This window comes from Macrobrachium nipponense, chromosome 20 (genome assembly GCF_015104395.2).
Source record: "Macrobrachium nipponense isolate FS-2020 chromosome 20, ASM1510439v2, whole genome shotgun sequence".
Classification (NCBI taxonomy): Eukaryota; Metazoa; Arthropoda; class Malacostraca; order Decapoda; family Palaemonidae; genus Macrobrachium; species Macrobrachium nipponense.
This window is the reverse complement of record NC_061089.1, coordinates 81,389,730-81,412,229: the sequence shown is the minus strand read 5'-3', so window position 1 is coordinate 81,412,229 and position 22,500 is coordinate 81,389,730. Positions and strand designations below refer to the sequence as shown.

The following is a 22,500-nucleotide window of genomic DNA, read 5'->3' as shown; positions in this document are numbered from 1 at the left end:
GAACGAGATCGTGAGCACATTCCAGATATATGAGGTAAACCACAAGGAAAGGTTGCTTCAGGTTACTTCAGGTCACTGAGTGCGTGCATTCGATTAAATGTGTGCATGGGAAAATGGAAACGCACAGAATAGACTAGCGTGCGTACGTTCGCGTGTTCAGTAGCATGCTTGTATCTGTACATCTGTTGGTCAGTGTACATACATGCGTTTGTAAGACGAAATAGATGGAATAAAAAACCCCTGATGAGGTGATCAAGGGGCATTACCTGATATTGATTGTGTGTGGAAACACGCCGTAAGGGAAGGCGCTAAGATCCATCGGAAAAGGTAGTGAAAAACTTTGAAAAGTTATACCTTCTATGTAGTGATATTGAGTCGGTTTCTAGAGAAAAGGAAGCGCGATGCAACACTCATTTATTGACGAACTTAACATTTCATTGTTTGATAATTATATTCTTATTTTTAGATGGATTCGAAGTCACCATTTAAAAAAATCGACTCTCTAGACTTGTGTTGACTTTTATTGATAAAGACTATGAATAGTCGGACAGAAATAGATAAGAGGGGGTACTTACTTAAATATGATTTCGGAAAGAGTAATGGTAGTTTAACGATTTTTGGGATGTTCTTTAACTAATATTACTCCATTTTCATGTTAACTATTTTGGGAAATAAAGATTATATTTTTGTAATAGCAGGAGTTTGAATTCGCATAGAATATTAATATTTGATTTTCAGCTAGCTACAGGGGCGGCATCCGAAGAGACGATGACACTCAGGGGTAAGTTCATTCCCAGTTAGGAGTCCTCTCCAATTATTTAAACGAGTCTCATTTTGACTCTCGTTTCATATATATATATATATATATATATATATATATATATATATATATATATATATATATAATATATATATATATCATATCTATATATATAATAAATATATATACATATATATCTAATATTATAACTATATTTAATTATATATATCATATAATATATATACACCATATATATATGATATAATATATATATATATATATATATGATATATATATATATATATATATATATGAAGCTGACGGGCGGACTATGTAAGTACGTATATTCGCTATAGACGGCGAAACTACTGGACCGATTTAAAACAAAGTCGGACCATATAAGTACTTTTTATAAGGGATGGTGTTTTCCCGAGTGCTGTTTTGACCCTGATATCCGGCCATGAAAACTTCTTTATTGCTATTCGCAGAGAAAAAAGAAAGTTTTTATGCTGATGGTCGTTTTCACGAGAATTCCAAATATTTTCTTACTTTCGTTCTACGATATAAAATAACGTTGATATTACGTTTCAAACAATGGCAACCGTAGGTTGCCCTCTGCCAAGCGCCGGCTAGTATATTTATATAAGTTTAACTACATACATACATACATATATATATATATATATATATATATATATATATATATATATATAGATATATATATATATATATATATATATATATATATATATATATATATATATATATATATATATATATATGTGTGTGTGTGTGTGTGTGTGTGTGTGTGTCCGTGTGTGTATAGAAGCATAGATACATAGACGGAGAGACAGACAGATAGATAGATAGCTATGCATGTTTATGGTATTGCATAATTGTATCTCTAACAATGAAATAATATAATAATAAAATATTTCGAGAATGAAAAATGTTTGCATCATTGATGCAGGGTAATTCTAATATCCAACGATTTTATACTGAAAGAAAATGGGTGAATGTTTGTGAGAGTGTAGTTGATCCCAAAACATGAAAGACGGTTCTCAGGTCTAATTGACCACTCCAGTGAAGTAAGGGCTATGAAAAATCATGAAAGCTTCAATGCTTCGGCTAATTTCTCTAGATTTACATTTTGAACTGAATTCTTCTTACCGAAAGAAATTCATTTATTTACCTCAAAAGTTTTATTATTATTTCTTTGCCGGTTTTCTCGTCCGTGGCTATATACGTATATGAATATTATTACATCCCCGTGTCAAGAAATCATTCGCGCTACAAATGTCCTTTAAATATATTCGCTCTACCTCGGAATGATATATTTTCATATATGTTACCCGGGGGAGGGGGAATTTTGTAGTTGGATAATAATTTCGTCCCCCCCATGGATCGAAAACCACCGTCCAGTTAGGGACGGGGAAAAACGAAAATCCAGGATCGGACAGTGGACCACTTAGCCAAACGGCATCAAGAGGAGGCTAAAGGTTTTATATCGTTTGGCCCATTTTCAAAAATCAAACGTCGATCTTCGTTGTATTTTGGTTAATAGAATCGATATGGAAAACCCCCTCCACCATGGTAGCCGATTTCCGAGGTTTGGACCCACGCAGCCTATATGAATATTTATCACATCACCCGTGTTGATTTTATATAAATCATCGAGCTACAAATGTCCTTTAAATATCATATTGCTCTACCTGGAATGATATATTTTCATATGTACCGAAATGGTTCAGAACGATAAAACCTTTTTAGCTCTCTTGATAGCCGTTTTTCGGTTAGTCACTGTCCGATCCTGATTTCGTTCCCCGTCCTACCTGGACGGGGGTTCGATCCCAGGGGGTACGAAATTATTATCAACTAAAAAAAATTCCCCCTTCGGGTACATAATAAAATAAAAAAATAATTTCAATTTCCGAGGTAGAGCGAAATTGATATTAAAGACATTTTTGTTAGCTCAAGGGATAAACGTATTATTATATATATTATATATATTATCTATCTATATTATATATATAATAATAAATATATATATATATATATTATATATTATATTAGATATATTATATATAAGATATTTTTACATTAGACAGGGAGGAGAGAGAGAGAGAGAGAGAGAGAGAGAGATCATTCCTCTATCTTTAGCCAAGATATTAGGAGCAGAATATCGTAGGAAATTTACTCCTTGTTCTCTTTAATTCGACAAGAGAGAGAGAGAGAGAGAGAGAGAGAGGGATCGTTTCTTCACCTAACTAAGAAATTATGAATAGAAAAGCCTAAGGAATATCTTTCTTGTTCCCTTGCATTCAAGGAAGAGAGAGAGAGAGAGAGAGAGAGAGAGAGAGAGAGAGAGAGAGATCCTTTCTTCACTTAGCTAAAAATTATGAATAAAATTAGCCTAGGGAATATCTTTCTAGTTCCCTTGCATTCAAGGAAAAGAGAGAGAGAGAGAGAGAGAGAGAGAGAGAGAGAGAGAAATTTGTTCCGCCACTCATAGTTACAAAATTTGAAAAAAAAGAATCGTCGAAAGTCTGGCACTTGTTAATTCAGAGAGGGAGACGGGGGACGGGGATGGAAGACCCCTATCTTTGTGCTCATTTCAGTAAGTTTCTGACTCTCAGAAAGTTCGTAATTTCCAACAGACTTTGACTGCGCTTGAAGTTAAAGGGACTCCTACCACTTCATTATTTACAGTCGAGAGACATGAGATTTCCGTCCCAAACTTTGCTTTTCCACTCTACCATTTATTGCTAACTTTATTGGTGTTAAATTATGATTGTACATATGCTTTATGTACATCTCTCTCTCTCTCTCTCTCTCTCTCTCTCTCTCTCTCTCTCTCAGTATATGGGTTTTTTTTTTGTCTGGGATTTGTTCGCTGAATAATAATAATAATAATAATAATAATAATAATAATAATAATAATAATAATAATAATAATAATAATAATAATAAAAATAATAATAATAATAATAATAATAATAATAATAATGTTAGTTAATAAATTCCCAATCTCGTGAGGAACAATCTGTCATAGAAATCCACAATCATGTAGTAGATATATAACAAAAAAAACAGGCTTTCAAACACCGTCCTCATCAGTGTTGACGTTAACGCTGATGAGGAACACAGTTCAGGTTTTCGAAAGTCTATGTTTGTTTTTCATAGCAATATACTTTACTATATAATTGTTGATTTTTATGATACAATAATAATAATGATAATAATAATAATTTTTTCTTCCATTTTAGTTATATGTATCATACTACACTCATTATCTAGGCTACCGCACCCTTTTGTTATTCTTATCCACTAACATAAGTACCTCTCTCTCTCTCTCTCTCTCTCTCTCTCTCTCTCTCTCTCTCTCTCAAAAGCACCTTTGTGAAACTTATACTGTGGAAACAACCAGAATCTCCTTAGATCAAAATAACTGCCGCTCATAACGCCTTGAAAAATTCATCTCATTTTTCCCCATTTCGAAGATCAAAGTTTGCTTTGCCTGAGCACCAAAGGATCTGTTTCTTTTCCTGTGAGTGGAGTGATGGCAGAGTTTACGATTAATTCATGTTACTGCAAACACAAGAATACTGAATTCTCTCTCATTCAACGTTTCTCATATTCCTTTTTTTGAAAACTGACTTTCTTTCTACAGAATATAAAGAATTTCTAAGATTGTATCTTCTTTAACTGTTGTTAAAATAAAGCAGTATCGTGCTTCAATCTACACATGTATTTATTCGCCAGTTTTCATGGACTGTCCTTTCCTACATTTGTAATATAAACTCCAAGCTTCCTTTCTGTTGCTACAGATTTTTTATCATTTTTAATAGCCTGTCTACTCTTATTTTATTTTTCACCTGCACGGTATTCATTTTTCCTAAACTAATACATTTTAATCTTTTACATTCGTCCCTTTTTTTGCACAGCCGTTACTGTCATATTAGCTAAATTATTTTGTGTTCTATATTTCTGCTTTTATTATTATAGCGTTTTCTTGGCGAGCTACTTCCTTAAGTGATGGAAAATTCTCTCTTTGAAATGTACCAGGTTTAATAGAGCAAGGACATGGGAGCCAAAAGCAAATGTTTCGAGTTATCAAATAACAATAAAAAATGGTATATAGGATAAGAGTAATTAACCGAATACAAAAGAACACAATGGAAACGAGGTGGTCACTGCACGATCTAAGGTTATACTTCCTTCCATTGTTAGTTTTTTGTTTTAAGTGAACTGAAATAAAACAAAAAAAGTTATAGTTGTCAAAGACAATCATTAATGTTGTTAAAAGAACTTGTGTGTTATGGGAATACAAGACAGCGCACAGCGTCCTTCCTTATATTAAACGTGATAGGGAAAACATAATATGAAGCCTGTGCGTTGAAAAAAAAACAAGTGAGTAATTGAAAATGGGAAGTTCAGAAAACAATGAATAATAATTGAACAATAATAAAAAGTAACAGGAGAATACCGAATACTGAAAAATTAAAACAAAATGTGAAGAAAATGCAATTATTCATACCAAAATCGGTACTTCCATCATTTAAGGAAGCAGCTCGCCAAGAAAACGTTATATTATTAAAAGCAGAAATACAGAACGCAAAATAATTTAGCTAATATGACAGTAGACGCTTGTGCAAATAAAGGGACGAATGTAAAAGATTAAAATGTATTAGTTTTAGGTAAAATTAATACCTTGCAGTTGAAAAATGAAATAAGAGTAGACAGCCTATTAAAAATGATGAGAAATCTGTAGCAACAGAAAGGTAGCTTGGAGTTTATAGTTCAAAAGTAAGAAAGGACAGCCTTTGAAAACTGGCGAATAAATATTACATCATTCCAGATAGAGATTCAGCGTAGACTGAATTTTTCATCTAAACCACAATAGAATGTCGATTATTTCTAACGCAGGAAGAGAGAGAAAAAAGAAAATGATAAGGGTAGGAGCTATGCAAATCAACTAAATGATATGTATTGGTCAAAATAGAAGCATATAAAATTGAACGTTTAAAAGTTTGAATGACTAATGAAAAGTCAGATAAAATAAAAAGTACTAATGTCTAAGAGCAAAAACGGAAGCTTGGCGTAACAATGAAGGGCCAAAAAGAGTTTATGGGTGCATAAATATCTCTATGATATGCAAGACATGGCACGAACTCCATTCGTTGGGGGAGGCTCGATCGATGGGACGCTCAGAGACAGTGGCCTCTGACCTCACTCCCATGCATGAGCGTAGGATTGTGAGGTTGTTCGTGCGAATTAATAAAAACTCTAGATATTCATTCCTACTCTGGTTCTTATTTAATGAAGTATCTCAGTAATGATCTGCTTCTATTTGTATTCCCTACCTACTGAACTGTTCGTGCTTTTATCCGTGATCCCTACTGTCTCTGGAAAATAGTCTGTTAATTGTGTAGTTTCTATTTACTGAAATATGTGGGCTGATGCTTCTACCGTTACTTCGTGTTACGGGTAAATCTCTAATATGTTCTTCTTAATTAATACTATTTCTCCTACTTTCTAAGATATTGGTAGAACACTCGGGCTCTCCCTGTTGTTATTACTGAATGAAATATCCCTGGAATATTGCGCTTATTCTGTATTCTGTATTATGGATCATTTGAAGAATGATCCTTTTCTCTATGCTGTCCCTACTTTCTGAAATACGTCAAAAATAGTCTGGTTAATCCTACATTTCAAATAGTATCTGCGGAACAACCTGGTACCCTGTAGTTATTATTTAGTAAACTATCTTTGGAATAATATCATTGATCGTTTGGTTCCTCAATCTGTGGTCTCCGCTTACTGAGCTCTACGAAATAATCCGCTTCTCTCTATGGCCCGTACTTATTAAATTACCTCTATATTTTTTCCAACCAGCTGCAGCCCCGTTGCCAAGGAACCTCGGGCGATATTGAAGCGATACGTTGCATGAGTTACGAGGTTGCTATTCACGGCGCCACACTGTATTGGCTTTCTTGCTAGAAGGCTCGCGGCCATCGATCCCAAGCGTTCTTGTGCGCGAGGTTTCCATATTTCGGTCCTAATATCCTCTTGAAGAAGGGTTTATTTAACCACTCATTTTTATTTTCTGTAAAAGAAAACTATTGAAATGGCTATTTGTCTGTCCGTCCGCACTTTTTCTGTCTGTCCTAAGATCTGAACTAATGAGACTAGAGGGCTGCAAATTACTATGTTGATCATCCACTCTCCAATCATCAAACATACCAAATTGTAGTTCTCTAGCCTCAGTAGTTTTTTGTTTTATTTCAGGTAAAATGTAGCCATGATCGTGTTTCTTGCGCCGCTATATGTGCCATAACACAAGCCACCGCCGGGTCGGGGCTGAAAATTTCATGGGCCGCGGCTGAGAGTTTCATACAGCATTATACGCGGTAAAGAAAACTTGATTGCGCCGAGGAAACTTCTGCGCATTTTTTTACTTGCTATATCTGGTTTTTTTTTTGGAATTTGAAGTAAAATCTAACCAGATTTTCCTTTTGTTCCCTATGTAATGTGTTCGTCGTCATTTTCTGTCACTTCTGATGAAGAAATTCCATTGTTCTCTTAACGATTGAGTTCGTTTGTTTTCATGTAAGGCTTTTTTTATTTGGTTCACTGTCCTTTTTGTGGTTTATGAAACCCTGTATCTTTTTTATTGTGATGTCTTGGTGTTCTTTCTCATTCCGTTTTAAATTGTCTATAAAAGAAAGCTTATCCAACATCATACTTTTCTTCATATCTTGAAATTAGTTTCATCTCTTCGTTTCAATGCTAGTTTGAAAAATATCTTTCTTCATTTGTTTGATTTCATTCTGCCTTTGAAAAATAAATATTTAGCTCTTAACTTTTGTATTTGCCCTATTGCATAGTGCTTACCTTATTCAAAATTGCCATGTCATCGCTAGTTATCTCTCCTATTACATATTCAGACATTACTTCTTTCTGACCTTGGGAATTGTTGTCGTTAGTCTATATATATATATATTATATATATATATATATATATATATATATATATATATATATATATATATATATATATATATATATATCATATATATATATATATATATATGATATATATATATATATAAGGAGCCATAAAAACGCCAAAATTTAGTACTTCTATATTTTGGCGTTTTTCTTTTATGGGCTCCTTTTATTATAATATATATATATATGTGTGTGTGTATTTTTTTTTAGAAAAGGAGCCCATAAAAACGGCAAAATATAGAGAGTACTATCTTCAGAGATCTTACTGTCTCTCTCTTCACGCTTTGAACCGTTATTGCCGAAGAAAAAATCCTCGCAGGAAGATACTCTGAGAACTAAAAGGTTCCCATGAAGGTACCTCCAGAACCGGCCCCTATTCAGAATATCGCCTTAGGCTTTAATTAGGTCTTTGCAGGAGGAAACCCTCACAAATTCTTCCATCCATTTCTTCATCCAGTCTGAGTAATTCGCTAATCAAGGAATTCCATTAAGCTTTGCCGCATAGCAATTAATTTCTTCATTTGTTTTCGTCTTTGAATTCCTTCGTGTGTTTTCTCCCTGAATGTCTTCATTTGAGTTTTCCTCAATTCATAGGATGGATGATCTTATTTCCTATGAACAAAATATCGTGAACGTTAAGTAATACTACCGTATAAAATTCATTGAACAGGATACTTCATTTGACATCACCAACGTAATTTTTATCCTCCTATTATTTGCACAGAAAACATTTGTTAAGAAACATGGCAATTTATATCAATTAGAATATTCCTTATCAGACTTTGTTACTCAATCAGCAAATTAATTAAGAGGTAACTATTCCGGTAAACCTTGAGGGGAAGCAAAACTTACGTCTTGTGAACTTTAATTCTTAAAACAAGGATTTCCTGTATTTGAACATCAGAGAACTACTGCCGAGGGGGATGAAACAACAAAAAAGTTATTTCCTTGTATAACATAACTATAAGCAAATTAACTTCGTAAATAAAGATAAATATCCTAATATTCTAGGTAATAGTGTTGTAAGACTGAACACAAAGGAAACCGCACTCAATGCAGAAAGAGCTTCCTGTCACAGCAGACGCAAGAAATAATCTCTTTAATCTCCTTTGCATCAACATCGTTTTCATCAAGCTTTGATAAAGGGTCGGCAGGTGCTTTGAAGGTCTGTTGGGATTTGCGATTTCATGAAAAGAAAAAATTCTGGGACAAACATATGATTAGATGCTCTCTCTCTCTCTCTCTCTCTCTCTCTCTCTCTCTCTCTCTCTCTCTCTCTCTCTCCCTGGTTCCAAGATATCAAAGAGACAAAGGCTCTTTCGGTGCTTTGAGGGTTTGTTAGGAATTGTAATTGCATTCAAAGCTCTTTTGAGATCGTATGTAGGATTCTGCTCTCTCTCTCTCCTCTCTCTCTCTCTCTCTCTCTCTCTCTCTCTCTCTCTCTCTCTCTCTCTCTTTCTTTGTGTGTGTGTGCGATTTAAAGATGTGAAAGATAAATATTCCTTTATGAATATAAGCTTCTTTCTAATCGTACTGATAATGGACTCAGTGCACAATTTCCATTATCATCTTCATTAATGTCTGATTTATCCCAGTTTTCACGAGGCCACGTTATTTTTTCTTCCTTTCTGTGCCTCCTGACTCCACCGGGCCTTGAATATTTTGCTGCATTCTTATGCATCTGAGCAAAAGAATGTCGGATGCATAATAAATGGTGTAGAGAAATCATCGAACCGTACGAAAAAGGGGTACAATGTCATTGCAAATCATCTTCCTGAGTACCTCTTCTAGAAGAACTGAAATGCAATGAATTAAGCTACATTTTATAATATATCCAATGAGGAATCTAATGTTGCAACTGTGAGACAGACCAATTAAGACAATTAATCCATAAACGTATACCCCCGTAGGAGGGTATACGCGGTGCATTGTATGTATTACTTAAGGTTCTTTACAGTGTCTCTTAGGGCCCCTAACTGCAACTCCTTTCATTCCTTTTACTGTACCTCGTTCCATATTACCTTTCTTTCCTCTTACTTTCCACCCTCTCCTAACAATTGTTTTATAGTACAACTGCGTGATTTTGTTCCCATTGCACGTTTAAATCCTTACTATTTTCAACTTCCCTTTTAGCATTGAATGACCCCTTTGGCCTAAATTCTATATTCCATTTCATTCCATAGAAATATGCATGGGGAGGTAGCTTCTCTAGTCCACAAAATGGAAAAAGAAAAGGGAACGGCCATAAGATTTACTTCCAAAACTACTTAAATCTTTCACTGTCAATACTCAACCCTATATGCTATGAATTGCTCTTAAATTAGCAATATTTTTTTTTGAGAAACAAATCTTATATTTTACAATAGTATGGTTATGCATGCATATATACGTATATATATATATACGATATAGTATATATATATATATATAAAATATATATATATATAGATATATATATATATATATATATATATATATACACACATATATATATATGTGTGTGTGCGTGTGTGTTGAGCTTTGTATATATGTATGTATATATATATATATATATATATATATATATATATATATATATATATACTATATATATACATATATATATGTATATATATATATATATATATATATATCATATATACATATATATATATATGTTATATATATATATATATATATATATATATCTATATATATATATATATATATATATATATATATATATATATAGGTTGACAACTCATCGCTGCCCGGGAAAATTGAATAACAGTCTACGGGTAGGGGGAGAGAAAAAAGGGAAAGGAGAGGGGAGGGGGGAGGGGGGTATGGGGATGGGCAAGGGGAGGGGAGGTAGAGGGAAGAAGGTAGGGCAAGGGAGAAGGGGGACGGGGAAGGGGAAAGGAAGGGGGAAGGAAGGGAGAATAGAGAGGATGAGTGATTTGTGTTTCTCTTTCATGCAATTATCAATAAAATTTTTGAATTTGAATTTGAATCTTTCATGCAAACTTTCACCTCCGAAGAGTCATTGGTAAACAGACAGATATTACTGTGATGACTGTCCCTTCTATCCAGGTATTACTATGCTGTCTGTCACTTTTATCCAGGTATTACTGTGGTGATTGTCACTTTTATGCAGATATTGCTGTGGTGACTGTTCCTTGTATGCAGATATTGCTGTGTGACTGTCCCTTTTATCCAGGTATTATTGTGCTGTCTGTCCTTTTTATCCACGTATCATTGTGGTGACTGAAAAGCATTTTCAGTAATATATTTGTACGTCTGAGTACATGAAATGAGGTATGATAAGCCTGTACAGTTTATCTGCCACATAAGTTACAAAAGTACGGGTTCGAATCCTACCTTATTATCTCAGCTGGATCACGTGCCAAATTTTGTCTTGATCGATCAAGCGGTTTTGATTTTTATGGCTCACAGACATACATAAACTATGAGTTTGGTTTTCATTGATTTATTTTATTCATTTGAAATGATTAACATTTTCAGGCTTGTTCAAGGTCAAATGAGAGGCGCAAAACCAGTAACAATTCTCTCAAAGGCATATTTATGAACATTACCAAACTGAAATTCGTCTTGATTTTTATGAAGCCATACAAGTGAAATATTGCTGAAATAAAGTATTTCGAAAAGATGTAAAAAAAAATAGATTATGCAAAGCAAAATACTAGAGAATAAGGAGTGACAAATATATGTTGGAATTAGGGGCGTTCACAAAATGTATATCAACACAATTTATGCAAACCTCACGCAAGAAAAAAAGTGGAGATTCTGGTGAAAATATTTTCGAATCTTTCGAATCAAATTGTTTTAATGATTTAAAAGCTCGTTAAGTTAAGAGAAATAAATATCCCTCAGATTTCTTGTTTAGTTATTATTAAAAAAAACATTATTATCATTGATGTAAGCGGTTCATGGAGGATAAGTTAGAGAAGGAAAACGACAATTCTATTGAAATAAAAATAAAACATTTCCCCAAATATATGTACCCCGTCGTGTATCCTGTCAAAAACACACGCCATCATTTAAACTGAGCCAAAGGCTCCATGAGGGAGAGACTATCTCACAGGAAGGAATTTTGAGTGTGTAATAGGTTTATGATGGCGTGTGAACCAGGCAGATGTCTGGTTGGACTCTGATTCCACAATGCTCTGGAAAATCTTCACTAAATTCTGTGCATTTACATCTGCGTGTGATGAGCTTAAAACTATTTTCCGCTCTCTCTCTCTCTCTCTCTCTCGTTTTCTTATTAAACATTTCCGGCAATGGTTATTCACAAATGCAGCTTCACTATGCAAGAACATCATATATATAATATATATATATATATATATATATATATATATATATATATATATATATATATTTATTTATTGTTACGTTTTAAGCCCTGGCCTCAAGGGGCTCAAATACGTAAACAAAAATAGTTGAGGGAAAATCCAGAATAAATTACTCGAACTTACCTTAAAAGGATTTATAGTGTAAATTTACTCTAGAGGAGGTCGCCAGAAAACTCAGCTAATTACTTTACATACATTTATTTACAGGAGGGTGCTTAATAGGCTGGGAAAAGTAAATGCAACTTGTCCACCCATGGGACCAATATTATCTCTCACAAGGGGATAGCTGGCTAAAAATGAGGTTCCCGTAAAAGCTGGCTTTCAAAATTGTTCATATGTCTTGCGGTAAAGCATCACTTGCGGGCGCAAAGACGTGGACACGTGACTCAGGAAATCTGGAAGAAATCCCAGATTAGACAAAATAATCAAAGAGTTCTTGCACAAGTTACAGTTACTCACTTTGTCTAACACACTGGGGAGGAACTCTTTTTAGTTAAATGAAATATTCAATGACTTCATTTGTCTGGGACGATCACACAAGGGAAGCAAGCGGCCACGAGGCAGTGAGAGGAACAAAGGAATGTTCATTTGAGAATTAGAAATTTGAATTTTGAAAAATGGGGAGTAATTACGACACTAGGAGATAAGGAACTGGCAATATGACTGTTTCACAAGACGTACCTGGAAGCCATGATCAGTGGACCTTTGTAGAAATGCGGCGTCGGCTTTGTCTCGGGTCTGGGCGAACCAGTAACGCCTTGGTAGTTGGTAGGCCTAAATGGAAGGCTGCTTGGCTGGACATCCGTCCGAGGTCACGACTGGAGCTGACTGAGGTCGAAGGCAGGTGTGTAGCATGGGTGTTGGGGGTCAGCTAAACCCCCCAAAAGCAGGGTCAATCGCTGGAAACAGAACAGTACAGCCAGCAGAGGGTTCACAGGAAAAAGGAGCTTAAGACGTAGGCCTAATAAGTACCTGGCTACCTACACACTTCCCTTTTGGATACGTCCTTAAGGCTGAGAAGTCATTATTTCCCCCCTTCTAACAGGATATTCCTATATCTGGCTGGCGTGCTTTGGGTTCCTGCCTAAAATCAGCTGATATTTGGGTGAATTAATGGCTGTCTCTTTTAGAAATAAAATACATTAAAAATACTGCTGGGAAGACGAGGCGGTCAATAAATGTAAACAATATATAATATAATGCACCCTATCTATATCCATATATATAGATTATATATAAGTATAGATATTAATATATATATATGTTGTGTGTGGTGTTGGTGTTGTGTGTTTCTATATATGTGCTCTCTTTTTATTGATATATACGTATGTAGTATATATGCATATATAGTACATACATACATCCATATATATGCATATAGTATATATATTTATATATATAGTCTCTCTCTTCTTGCTCACATTGTCTATCGCTTTTTCTCACTTTTTGAAAGTTGTGTTCGTAGTACCTAAAAGAGAATTAATTAGTACAGAGCAATTCTTACGCGAAACGTCCTTTGTCTTCGCTTACACGTTGAAGTTTCTTTTATCTTTTATTTTTTTTTTTTTTTTTTTTTTGTTTTTTTTTTTTTTTTTTTTTTTTTTTTTTTTTTGTCTTTGTTGAAAGCGTTCGGTTTCTTTCATTTCAACCTTAATGAAATTTTTGTGCGGACCCGGACAAAGGCTTCTGCCCATTAAGACTAGCCTTTTTTTCCATTTTCAAAGGCCTAAACAATACACGGCATGAAAATGTATTTCAACAGTCTCCTTTAGTAGCCTCTCTCTCTCTCTCTCTCTCTAGTGCTTCCCGAGATAAATGTAACTTCGTTTGCAATCAGTCTACTACTACTACTACTACTACTCTCTCTCTCTCTCTCTCTCTCTTTTCTCTCTCTCTCTGTCTCTCTCTCTAGTAGTTCTTGAGGTAAAGGAAACTTCGTTCTTTATCTCTGTACTACAAGACAACGATTCCTTTTAACTTACACGAAATAATTGATTAAGCTTACGTCATCGCTATTCATTCCAAGTTGTCCATCCTATTCTTCTAAAATTGCATGGTCAATTATTACTTTTTCATTATACTCTTTCCTTTTTCTTGCACCCAGTTGCATAATAGGACATATCTCATAAAAGAGGAAATGTATTTTATAAAAGAAGAAGAGATGTCTTAAGTGACTTTACCAGATTAGAGCGTATTTCTAATGTGTGTAACCTAATCTTTCATTTCAACATGGTTCCTAATTTTCATGTGGAATTTTTCTAGTTTTAGTTAAGCTAGATTTTTTACTCACTTATCATAAATGGACATTTCATTCCGATTGTGTTTGAAAAGTAGCTATTCACCTTTTGTCTTTCTGTATAGTGTGACTGTCTGTTTATATATATCTAGTATAAGTATAGTATTAATATATAATATTGCCCGTATGTATCTATATTAGTAAGGTATGATATATTAATATATGAGTAATTATATTTATAAATATATTTATTATATATACCTATAAATAATATATATGTGTGTGTGTGTGTGTGTGTGTGTGTGTGTGTGTGTGTCTGTGTGAGTACATATATATACAATTATCCGTATAAACAGAGAAACAGGCAGACAGAATAAAGAAAGAAGGCAGTGCTCGCTATGCTAGCATGGCCGTTGAAAAATGTACTGTTCATTAAGCCAAAGTGCGGTCTCCTATTACCCGCATCCATTAGCGAACGTACGAAGAAACTTAAAATGTTTTCTTCCGTGTTTGTTAAGTTTGCATCTTAGTAAACTCATGCTAATGAGGTGAGTTAGTGTTTAATATATAATGTCATGGTAAAGTTGATATTTTTTCGAACGAAAATTGGTAACAAAATGTAGTAAATGTTTCGGAAGGCAAAATGTGAGGGACAGGGAGGAGATCCAATTTTTATAATCAAATTTGAAACTTGCTATCGAGTTAGGCCGTTGAGCCATGAGTCACAATGAGACCCAGGGGATTACAGAGTGGTAGGATACAAAAGAAAAATTATTTATTGGAATTTACAGCTGCATGTAACTTTTGCTTAATTCAAATAAGAACGTAAGTTAGTCAGCTTTCTCATTTCCAACTACCCCAACATGGGAAGGCACCCAACAGAACTTTACTTCTTTCCCTCTTCTTTTCAGTAAAAAAACAGCCATACCAATATCTCTAAAATCAAAAGGTTTAACTAGTTAAAAGATTCCAGTGACTGAAGAACACTTCTTGAGTCACAGTATACGATAAAGTCATTTTCATTCTGAATTAAAATTTCCTTTAAAGCCTCCAAAATTGCATATAGTTCTGCTGTTAAAATTGATGCAACAGATGATAAACGAGTTGTTCAGCCCTCCAAAATAACTTTCGAATATCTGGCAATATTACCGTTCATTGCAATATTCAGTAACTTCATTGGCCATAGTTGTTGTGGCTAGTTGATCACATTACATCAGTCAATCAATGAATCCCTATATAGTTAGAGCAATCCATTTCGTGAACTATATACGCGGAAATAACTTCAACAATCAAAATGAATTACGGTGACAGGACAACACAATTCCATTGCATTATTTATTCCATGTGTATATATATGTGTGTGTTTTATACATATACGTATGTGTGTGTATGCGTGTGCGCAAATATTACGCTGCAAATATAGTTCAGTGTCCAGTTGACTATACCTCAGGAAACACTCAAACCCCAGAGGAATCATATTTAATTAATTGCTTCGTCTATTACTTACAAAAATGTAGGGGTGTGTGCGTTTGTGTTTCTAAACATATTCTTATGTAAGCGAATACCACAGGAAAATGATAGTCAGAAATCCAAGCGCTTTCCTTGACAATGTCTTAGTAAAGACGAAAGCGCTTGGATTTCTGACAATCATTTTCCTGTGGTATTCGCTTATTTAATGAAGTCACATGTATCTACTGTGATTTTTTAAGCACATTCTTATCTTATGTGTGTGTATTCAAACATACACCTGAATATGAAATTTTTAACTAGTATTTCTTATTTATCTGCGTATGTAAGTTAAGATTAAAATGTTCTATTGATAAAAAACGTTACCAGTCTATCATGCCTTTCAAATTTCCTCGCATACTAACTTCAGACATTATTCTTTTACTTTATTTAACAATCACATGTAACATCTAGGTATAGTGCAGTACCAATCTACTTCCCTTATTGAGATAAATCTTAATATCGGATATATCTAGTTTGATATTTTGCGTCTTGTTGGATGTCACTTTCGATGGCCACGTTGGGTTACATGCCTAAGTTGCGACCCTTTGTTGCTTATACCAGATTCCTAGAATCTGCTACGAGTTTCCGTAACGCATGCTAAAAGCCTTTCATGTCTGGGGTGACGGCAAAAGGAGTCGCCATGGTAATAAATTTGTTTTTATAGATATTTGCTGTCAAGTCAAGCACTGGGGCACTTTCGGCGATCCACCGCTTAAAGACAAAAAGATCAATAGACCCAGAAAACATAAGAGATGCGATGACTGAAAAGGGGAACTGGGAAACAGCTCTACAGATGCGAAGTTTGAGGAAAGGGAACGAGACTGGAGGTTAAACAAAAGGCAAAAAGTGGGTGTAGCTAAGGACCGAAGGGACACCGTAGACACCCTTAAGTAATGCCTACAGTACATTGAGTGAATTACACGCACCCCAAAGGAAACCAGTAGTGATTACTTCGATAAATCCTAACGTAGCCGGCCGTATCCTATTCCTATAGGGCTTCAGACCCTTAGACACCCAAGAAAACTTGCCTCAAACTTACAACTGCAATGCCAAGAGGAATGCATCCTAACCCAACTTGAGCATAGGTGCCGTATCCCAAATGAATGCGTAGGCTGTACCCGACCCTTTGAACTCGCTTCAACCTTGCCAAATAATTATGCCAATTATAACCACACGGTTACTTACAAATGTATTTAAGGGCACAGTTTCCTATACGGTAGGGTGGTCCGAGGATGGCCTTTGGCCACGTCTGGTATTGATTACTTTAGGTTTACAAGGTTAAGATTCATATTCCTGTAGATCATTTTTTCCTATTCCTTTCAATGGAGCCCATTTAACGCTGCTCTGTTATATGCCTTTGTCACCTCACTTCTTTGCAAGCAGTCGTTTAATCTCTATATGTAACATCTAATACAACGCAGTATGATATATACTGTACTTAGTAAATGTTTGCCGTATTAAAAGTCAAAATATAACAACTACATTAAGATATGCAACGTTTGTACGGGTTCAAACAACCTTCAGTATCTTTCGTCAAATTTACATTAGAAGCGAATTTTGTTTTCTAAGCAAACTGAAGGTCACCAAGCTGGCCATTTTGCTGCATTGCGACAACATTGCAACGACGTACATACTGGCTTTGCATTTTTCACTGATTTATATGAATATTCATCAACTTCCCCGATTTTTGTGCCAGGTTATTTAAATGAACATAAAAACGTCTCGAGCAATGCAGGTCTTCACTTTAGTAAAGAACAGAAAGCCTGTTTATCCTCTGACCATAATCTCAGTCTAACGCCCTTGCCAGTGACGAAGTGAATTCAATTCTGTTCATCAGTCTGGTAAAAAAAAACCTAGCGCCTTGTTGACATTCAGGTTTTCGAAAACCCGAAAATTCTGAATGCAAACGTTAGAAGAAGAGGTCCTGCTCTATTCTAGAAACCCCGAGACGTCTGACCTCTAAGGGGTGAATCATAATTCCGGACGATGACGTTTTCCATGAATGTGAATGTATTTCATTCGGGAACACAATGGAATTTTCGCTACAGTAAACTCCTCTCCTCCCGACGCTCGCCCAGCGGCAGGATCGGATTTGCAGGCTGGTGCGCATCTGTTTATTCATTTATTTGTTTATTTATTCGTCTATTTACTTATTCAATTCTTATTTTCTACTGTCTCTTCTTAGCTTATCTGGGCTTTTTCCTCTCGTCGCGTCTTTCCTTGTTTATCTTTTATTGACATGTAAAGTTTCTTTTGATAAAGGGGGACAAGCAATTTCCATTTCATTTTTGAGAAGCATCTTCAAGGATTTCAAATATCAGTCATACGTACTACATTCGATATTCATTTTTATCAAATATATTATAGGTGTAGGCAGCTAACAATCTTATGATTAGGAAATCAAAGTAACTTTCTATATATGCAATTTTATCACAGATATGATAGGTGTAAGGAGTTTTATACACGTTTATTACTTATGATTAAGAAAGTAGAAGCAACTTTCTCTATATAACTTTATGAAATATGACCTATAATAATGACTAAAAACAATGTTATTTGCAATATTCCCGAGGCAAAAATATATTACGCTCAGCAAAAGCGACGTTCTATGAATCATGCCGATGTTGATATTCTATTCAGCCTTACTTCAAAGAGCCCTAAAGCAGAAAAGTAAAGGCAGCGTTCTGCGTAATTTTAGCCGGAAACAGCCATAAGGTATCTAGTTATTTTTCTTATGTTTTGTCATTCCAGTGCACCATTGAGATGCCATCCTCAGTACAGGATATATTTCGGCCGCCTGTCGAATGCAGCATGTGTCGACACGTGACTCACGTGGAGCGTGTCAGTACGATCACGCCAGCTGAATTTGAACGGAAGTAAGTTAGGAATATTATTATTATTATTATTATTATTATTATTATTATTATTATTATTATTATTAAAAAATATTCATAGTAGCATGATTCTTGCAATGGAGAAGCTAATCCACAGATATGTATATGTACATATATTTATAGATAAATCTATACAGAGAGCTTTCGTGCAACTCTTCGATTACCCTTTTGAAAAGGATAATCGAAGTTTCCCTAAAGCTTTCTGTACAGATTTATCTTTAAATATATATACATATACTTAGCCTTGTATTTGTTTCGCCATTATTATTATTATCATTATTATTCAAGGCCTTGGCCTGCAAAGTTTCGAAATTTAAAATAATGCCCACGTGTAAAAAAAGTACACACTCACTCTCTCTCTCTCTCTCTCTCTCTCTCTCTCTTCCTTCATGCTATAAGCATTCTTGCCTGCTGTAGGTTCGTTTATATGCCTTAAGCATTCTTGTATACTGCAGGTACGCCCATATGTCTTAAGCATTCTTGCATACTGCAGGTACGCTTATATGTTTTAAGCATTCTTGCATACTGCAGGTACGCCTATATGTCTTAAGCATTCTTGCATACTGTAGGTACGCCTATATGTCTTAAGCATTCTTGCATACTGTAGGTACGCCTATATGTCTTAAGCATTCTTAGCTGCTGCAGGCACACCTGTATGTCTTAAACCTTCTTGCCTTCTGCTGGTTCGCCTATATGTCTTAAGCGTTCTTGCCTTAAGTATTCCTGCCTGCTGCAGGTACACCTATTTGTCTTAAATCTTCTTGTCTTCTGCAGGTTCGCCTATTTTGTCTTAAACCTTCTTGCCTTCTGCAGGTTCGCCTATATGTCTTAAGCGTTCTTGTATACTGCAGGTAGGCCCATATGTGTTAAGCATTCTTGCCTGCTTCAGGTACGCCTACAGCGGGCGACCGGTGGTGGTGACGGACGGCCAGAGGAACTGGACTGCGACTCAGTCGTTCTCCTTTGAGTTCTTCAAGTCGATCTATGCCGACGATTCCCCCGTCCTGGAGAACTTCGAGCGCGACTGCCAGTTCTTCCCGTACCAGACAGACTTCATGAACCTCAGACAAGTCTTTAATATGTCACATGAGAGGGCTAATATGCTCGGAGAGCCTTGGTACATTGGGTGGTAAGTGGTTGCGGTTTTGTTGTTGTGTTAAGCAAACATTACTCCATCACGGGCTCCTGCTCCAAGAGCAGGCCGTTATTTTCATTGAAATAGCCTTAAGAATTTGTGTCATTAAAGGAAATTTATTACCTGCCTTCTTATCATCTGTATCTTCCGTTACTTCACTTGGCCCAGTTGTGAATACATTGCCAAATTTTTATTCAAAGGTCAAAGGACATTGACAATATACCAACTCTCTCAAGGCATATAAAGTTAGGTGTGTGAATTGTGGTAAGCCTTTCATAATTTGGGACTTATATTATTAGATTTTCAAACAAAACACTTATTAGAAAATCGATGGATGCTGAGGGCCGCAATTTTCCTCCCAGATTCAGGTCAAGGAATATGTTTAATAGTCGGAATTTGCAGGTTTCGAGATACCACTGCTGATTCCATATTTTCAGGGATATATTTGAGTAGAAATTAAAAAGAAAAAGGACAAGGCTGCTAGTTTAGAGTGAGCAATGTCTGAAACTTTTCTTTTCTTTAAATCACTGCGTATTCAAGCTCATTAATGTGTGTGGTAAGGATTATTATCATTAATTATTGACAAAAGTTGCATTGTTTCTATTCATTGTGACTTACTTTTACTTTTGCTGTATTAACGTTATTATGCGTAAAACTAATTCGCTGATGAATCCAATCGTACATTAAAGACACCAAGGTAGGTTCAACTTTAAAACCGTCATGGTGCACTCGTTTTTTAAAAATTAAATGTCATATTTTGGAATTCTATTTGATTGTGTTTTTCACCTGTCATTCACAAAACTACGCTCGATTTGACTTTGCCAATATATTCCCTTTCAGCTATTTGCGCCAAATTTCCAAATGCTGTGAGATTCATATCATTTTATTAAGTCCCATCAATTCCCGCTTCCAGAAGTAGGTTATTAAAAGCTCAAATTTAGGAAAGGTTAAAAAACAAAACTTTCTTTTTTGTACGGAATATCGTTTTGGGTTCCAACAGGAACGATTTAAGATATATATATATATATATATATATACATATATATATATATATATATATATATATATATATATATATATATGTATATATATATATTATATATATATATATGTATATATATATACATATATATATATAGAGAGAGAGAGAGAGGAGAGAGAGAGAGAGAGTAGAGAGAGAAGAGAGAGAGAGAGGAGAGATTTAAATACTACTCTGAGCCATTAATATTCTTACCCGCATCGCCATCACTCATTTTTCATCGTCCATATGTGTATGTGTGTGTGCGCGCAAGCGTACGTATATATATATATATATATATATATATATATATATATATATATATATATATATATATATATACATACACACACACACACACACACACATATATATATATATATAATATATATATATATATATTATTATATATATATTTTATATATATATGTGTGTGTGTGTGTGTGTGTGTGTGTAATGAACATTATATAAGATATCAGAAAATGTTCCTGTTGGAACCCAAAACAATATATTTTTTGTGTAACCTTTCCTAAATTTAAGCTTTTTATAACCTACAGTATTTCTGGAAGCGGGAATTGATGGGACTTAGTAAAATGATATGAATCTTACAACATTTGGAATTTTGGCGCAAATAGTTGAAAAAGGAATTATATTGGGAAAAGTCGAATCGAGCGTGGCTTTGTGAATGACAGGTGAAAAACACAATCAAATAGTATATATATATATATATATATATATTATATATATATATACTCTGCAGTTAGTGCTTTAAAATTTCTTTTAAAATGTGGTCATCCAAGATCGGTATCGCAACATGAACACTCACTTCTGAGCAGGGAAAATACAGAGAACAAATTAATCCAAGGAAAGCGCCGAATGCAATATCCCATTAAACCCGATAGTTTGGTTGACCTGTTAGCAACGAGGACAGAATATTCCGCGGCTGAGTAAATAAATATTCAAACACACCGTCGCTTTTCGAGCGCTTGGATAATAAATGCAAATGAGACGCGCGCTCAGTTGATTTATTCATGTATGCTAATTACCAGTGGCTTTGTGAACAAAGGAAAAAAAATCTCTTCGTGCGATGTAGGCGTTTATGCTAATTGTTTACGAATAACAAGAAACCAAATTACAAGGTGTTAACGTTTGCTCAGCTTATGGTGAGTAGCAATAACAAGAATTGATGCTGAAACACTTTGTAATTAGCCTCTTTCAATATCTGTTTCCCCAGATACTCTCATTATTGATAAATAAGGCGACAATGAAAATAAAGTGAAAGTATACATCAATATAGTAATATGTAAGAAAATCGTTAAAAATTTACTGAAGAGCGTTGAATCGCAATATCTTGAAAATGTAACACGGGAGTGGACATGAAGTTTTGTTACATAAATAAGTATGGATTCAAACTGTGTCCACCTACACCAAACTCAATTAAGCTACGAGACTCAAATCTCCCGGCAAGTTTGCTGTCTTTTGAAGGCTTATGCCATAACTGATCATGAATTGCTAAGTGTAAGAGTGGATATATACAAATGCTCTACTCAAAAACAGCGTCATGTACTTAGCGTCATACAGT

General features: G+C 34.8%; 1 protein-coding gene across 1 annotated transcript in view; it reads left to right on the top strand.

Annotated features, from left to right (window-relative positions):
• LOC135221330 (uncharacterized) overlaps window positions 1-22,500 on the top strand; it is a 57,067-nt gene that overhangs the window by 24,518 nt on the left and 10,049 nt on the right. Inside the window, 2 exon segments of the mRNA XM_064259136.1 lie at window positions 18,623-18,747; window positions 19,655-19,894. Of these exon segments, the coding sequence (XP_064115206.1) occupies window positions 18,623-18,747; window positions 19,655-19,894 (365 nt within the window).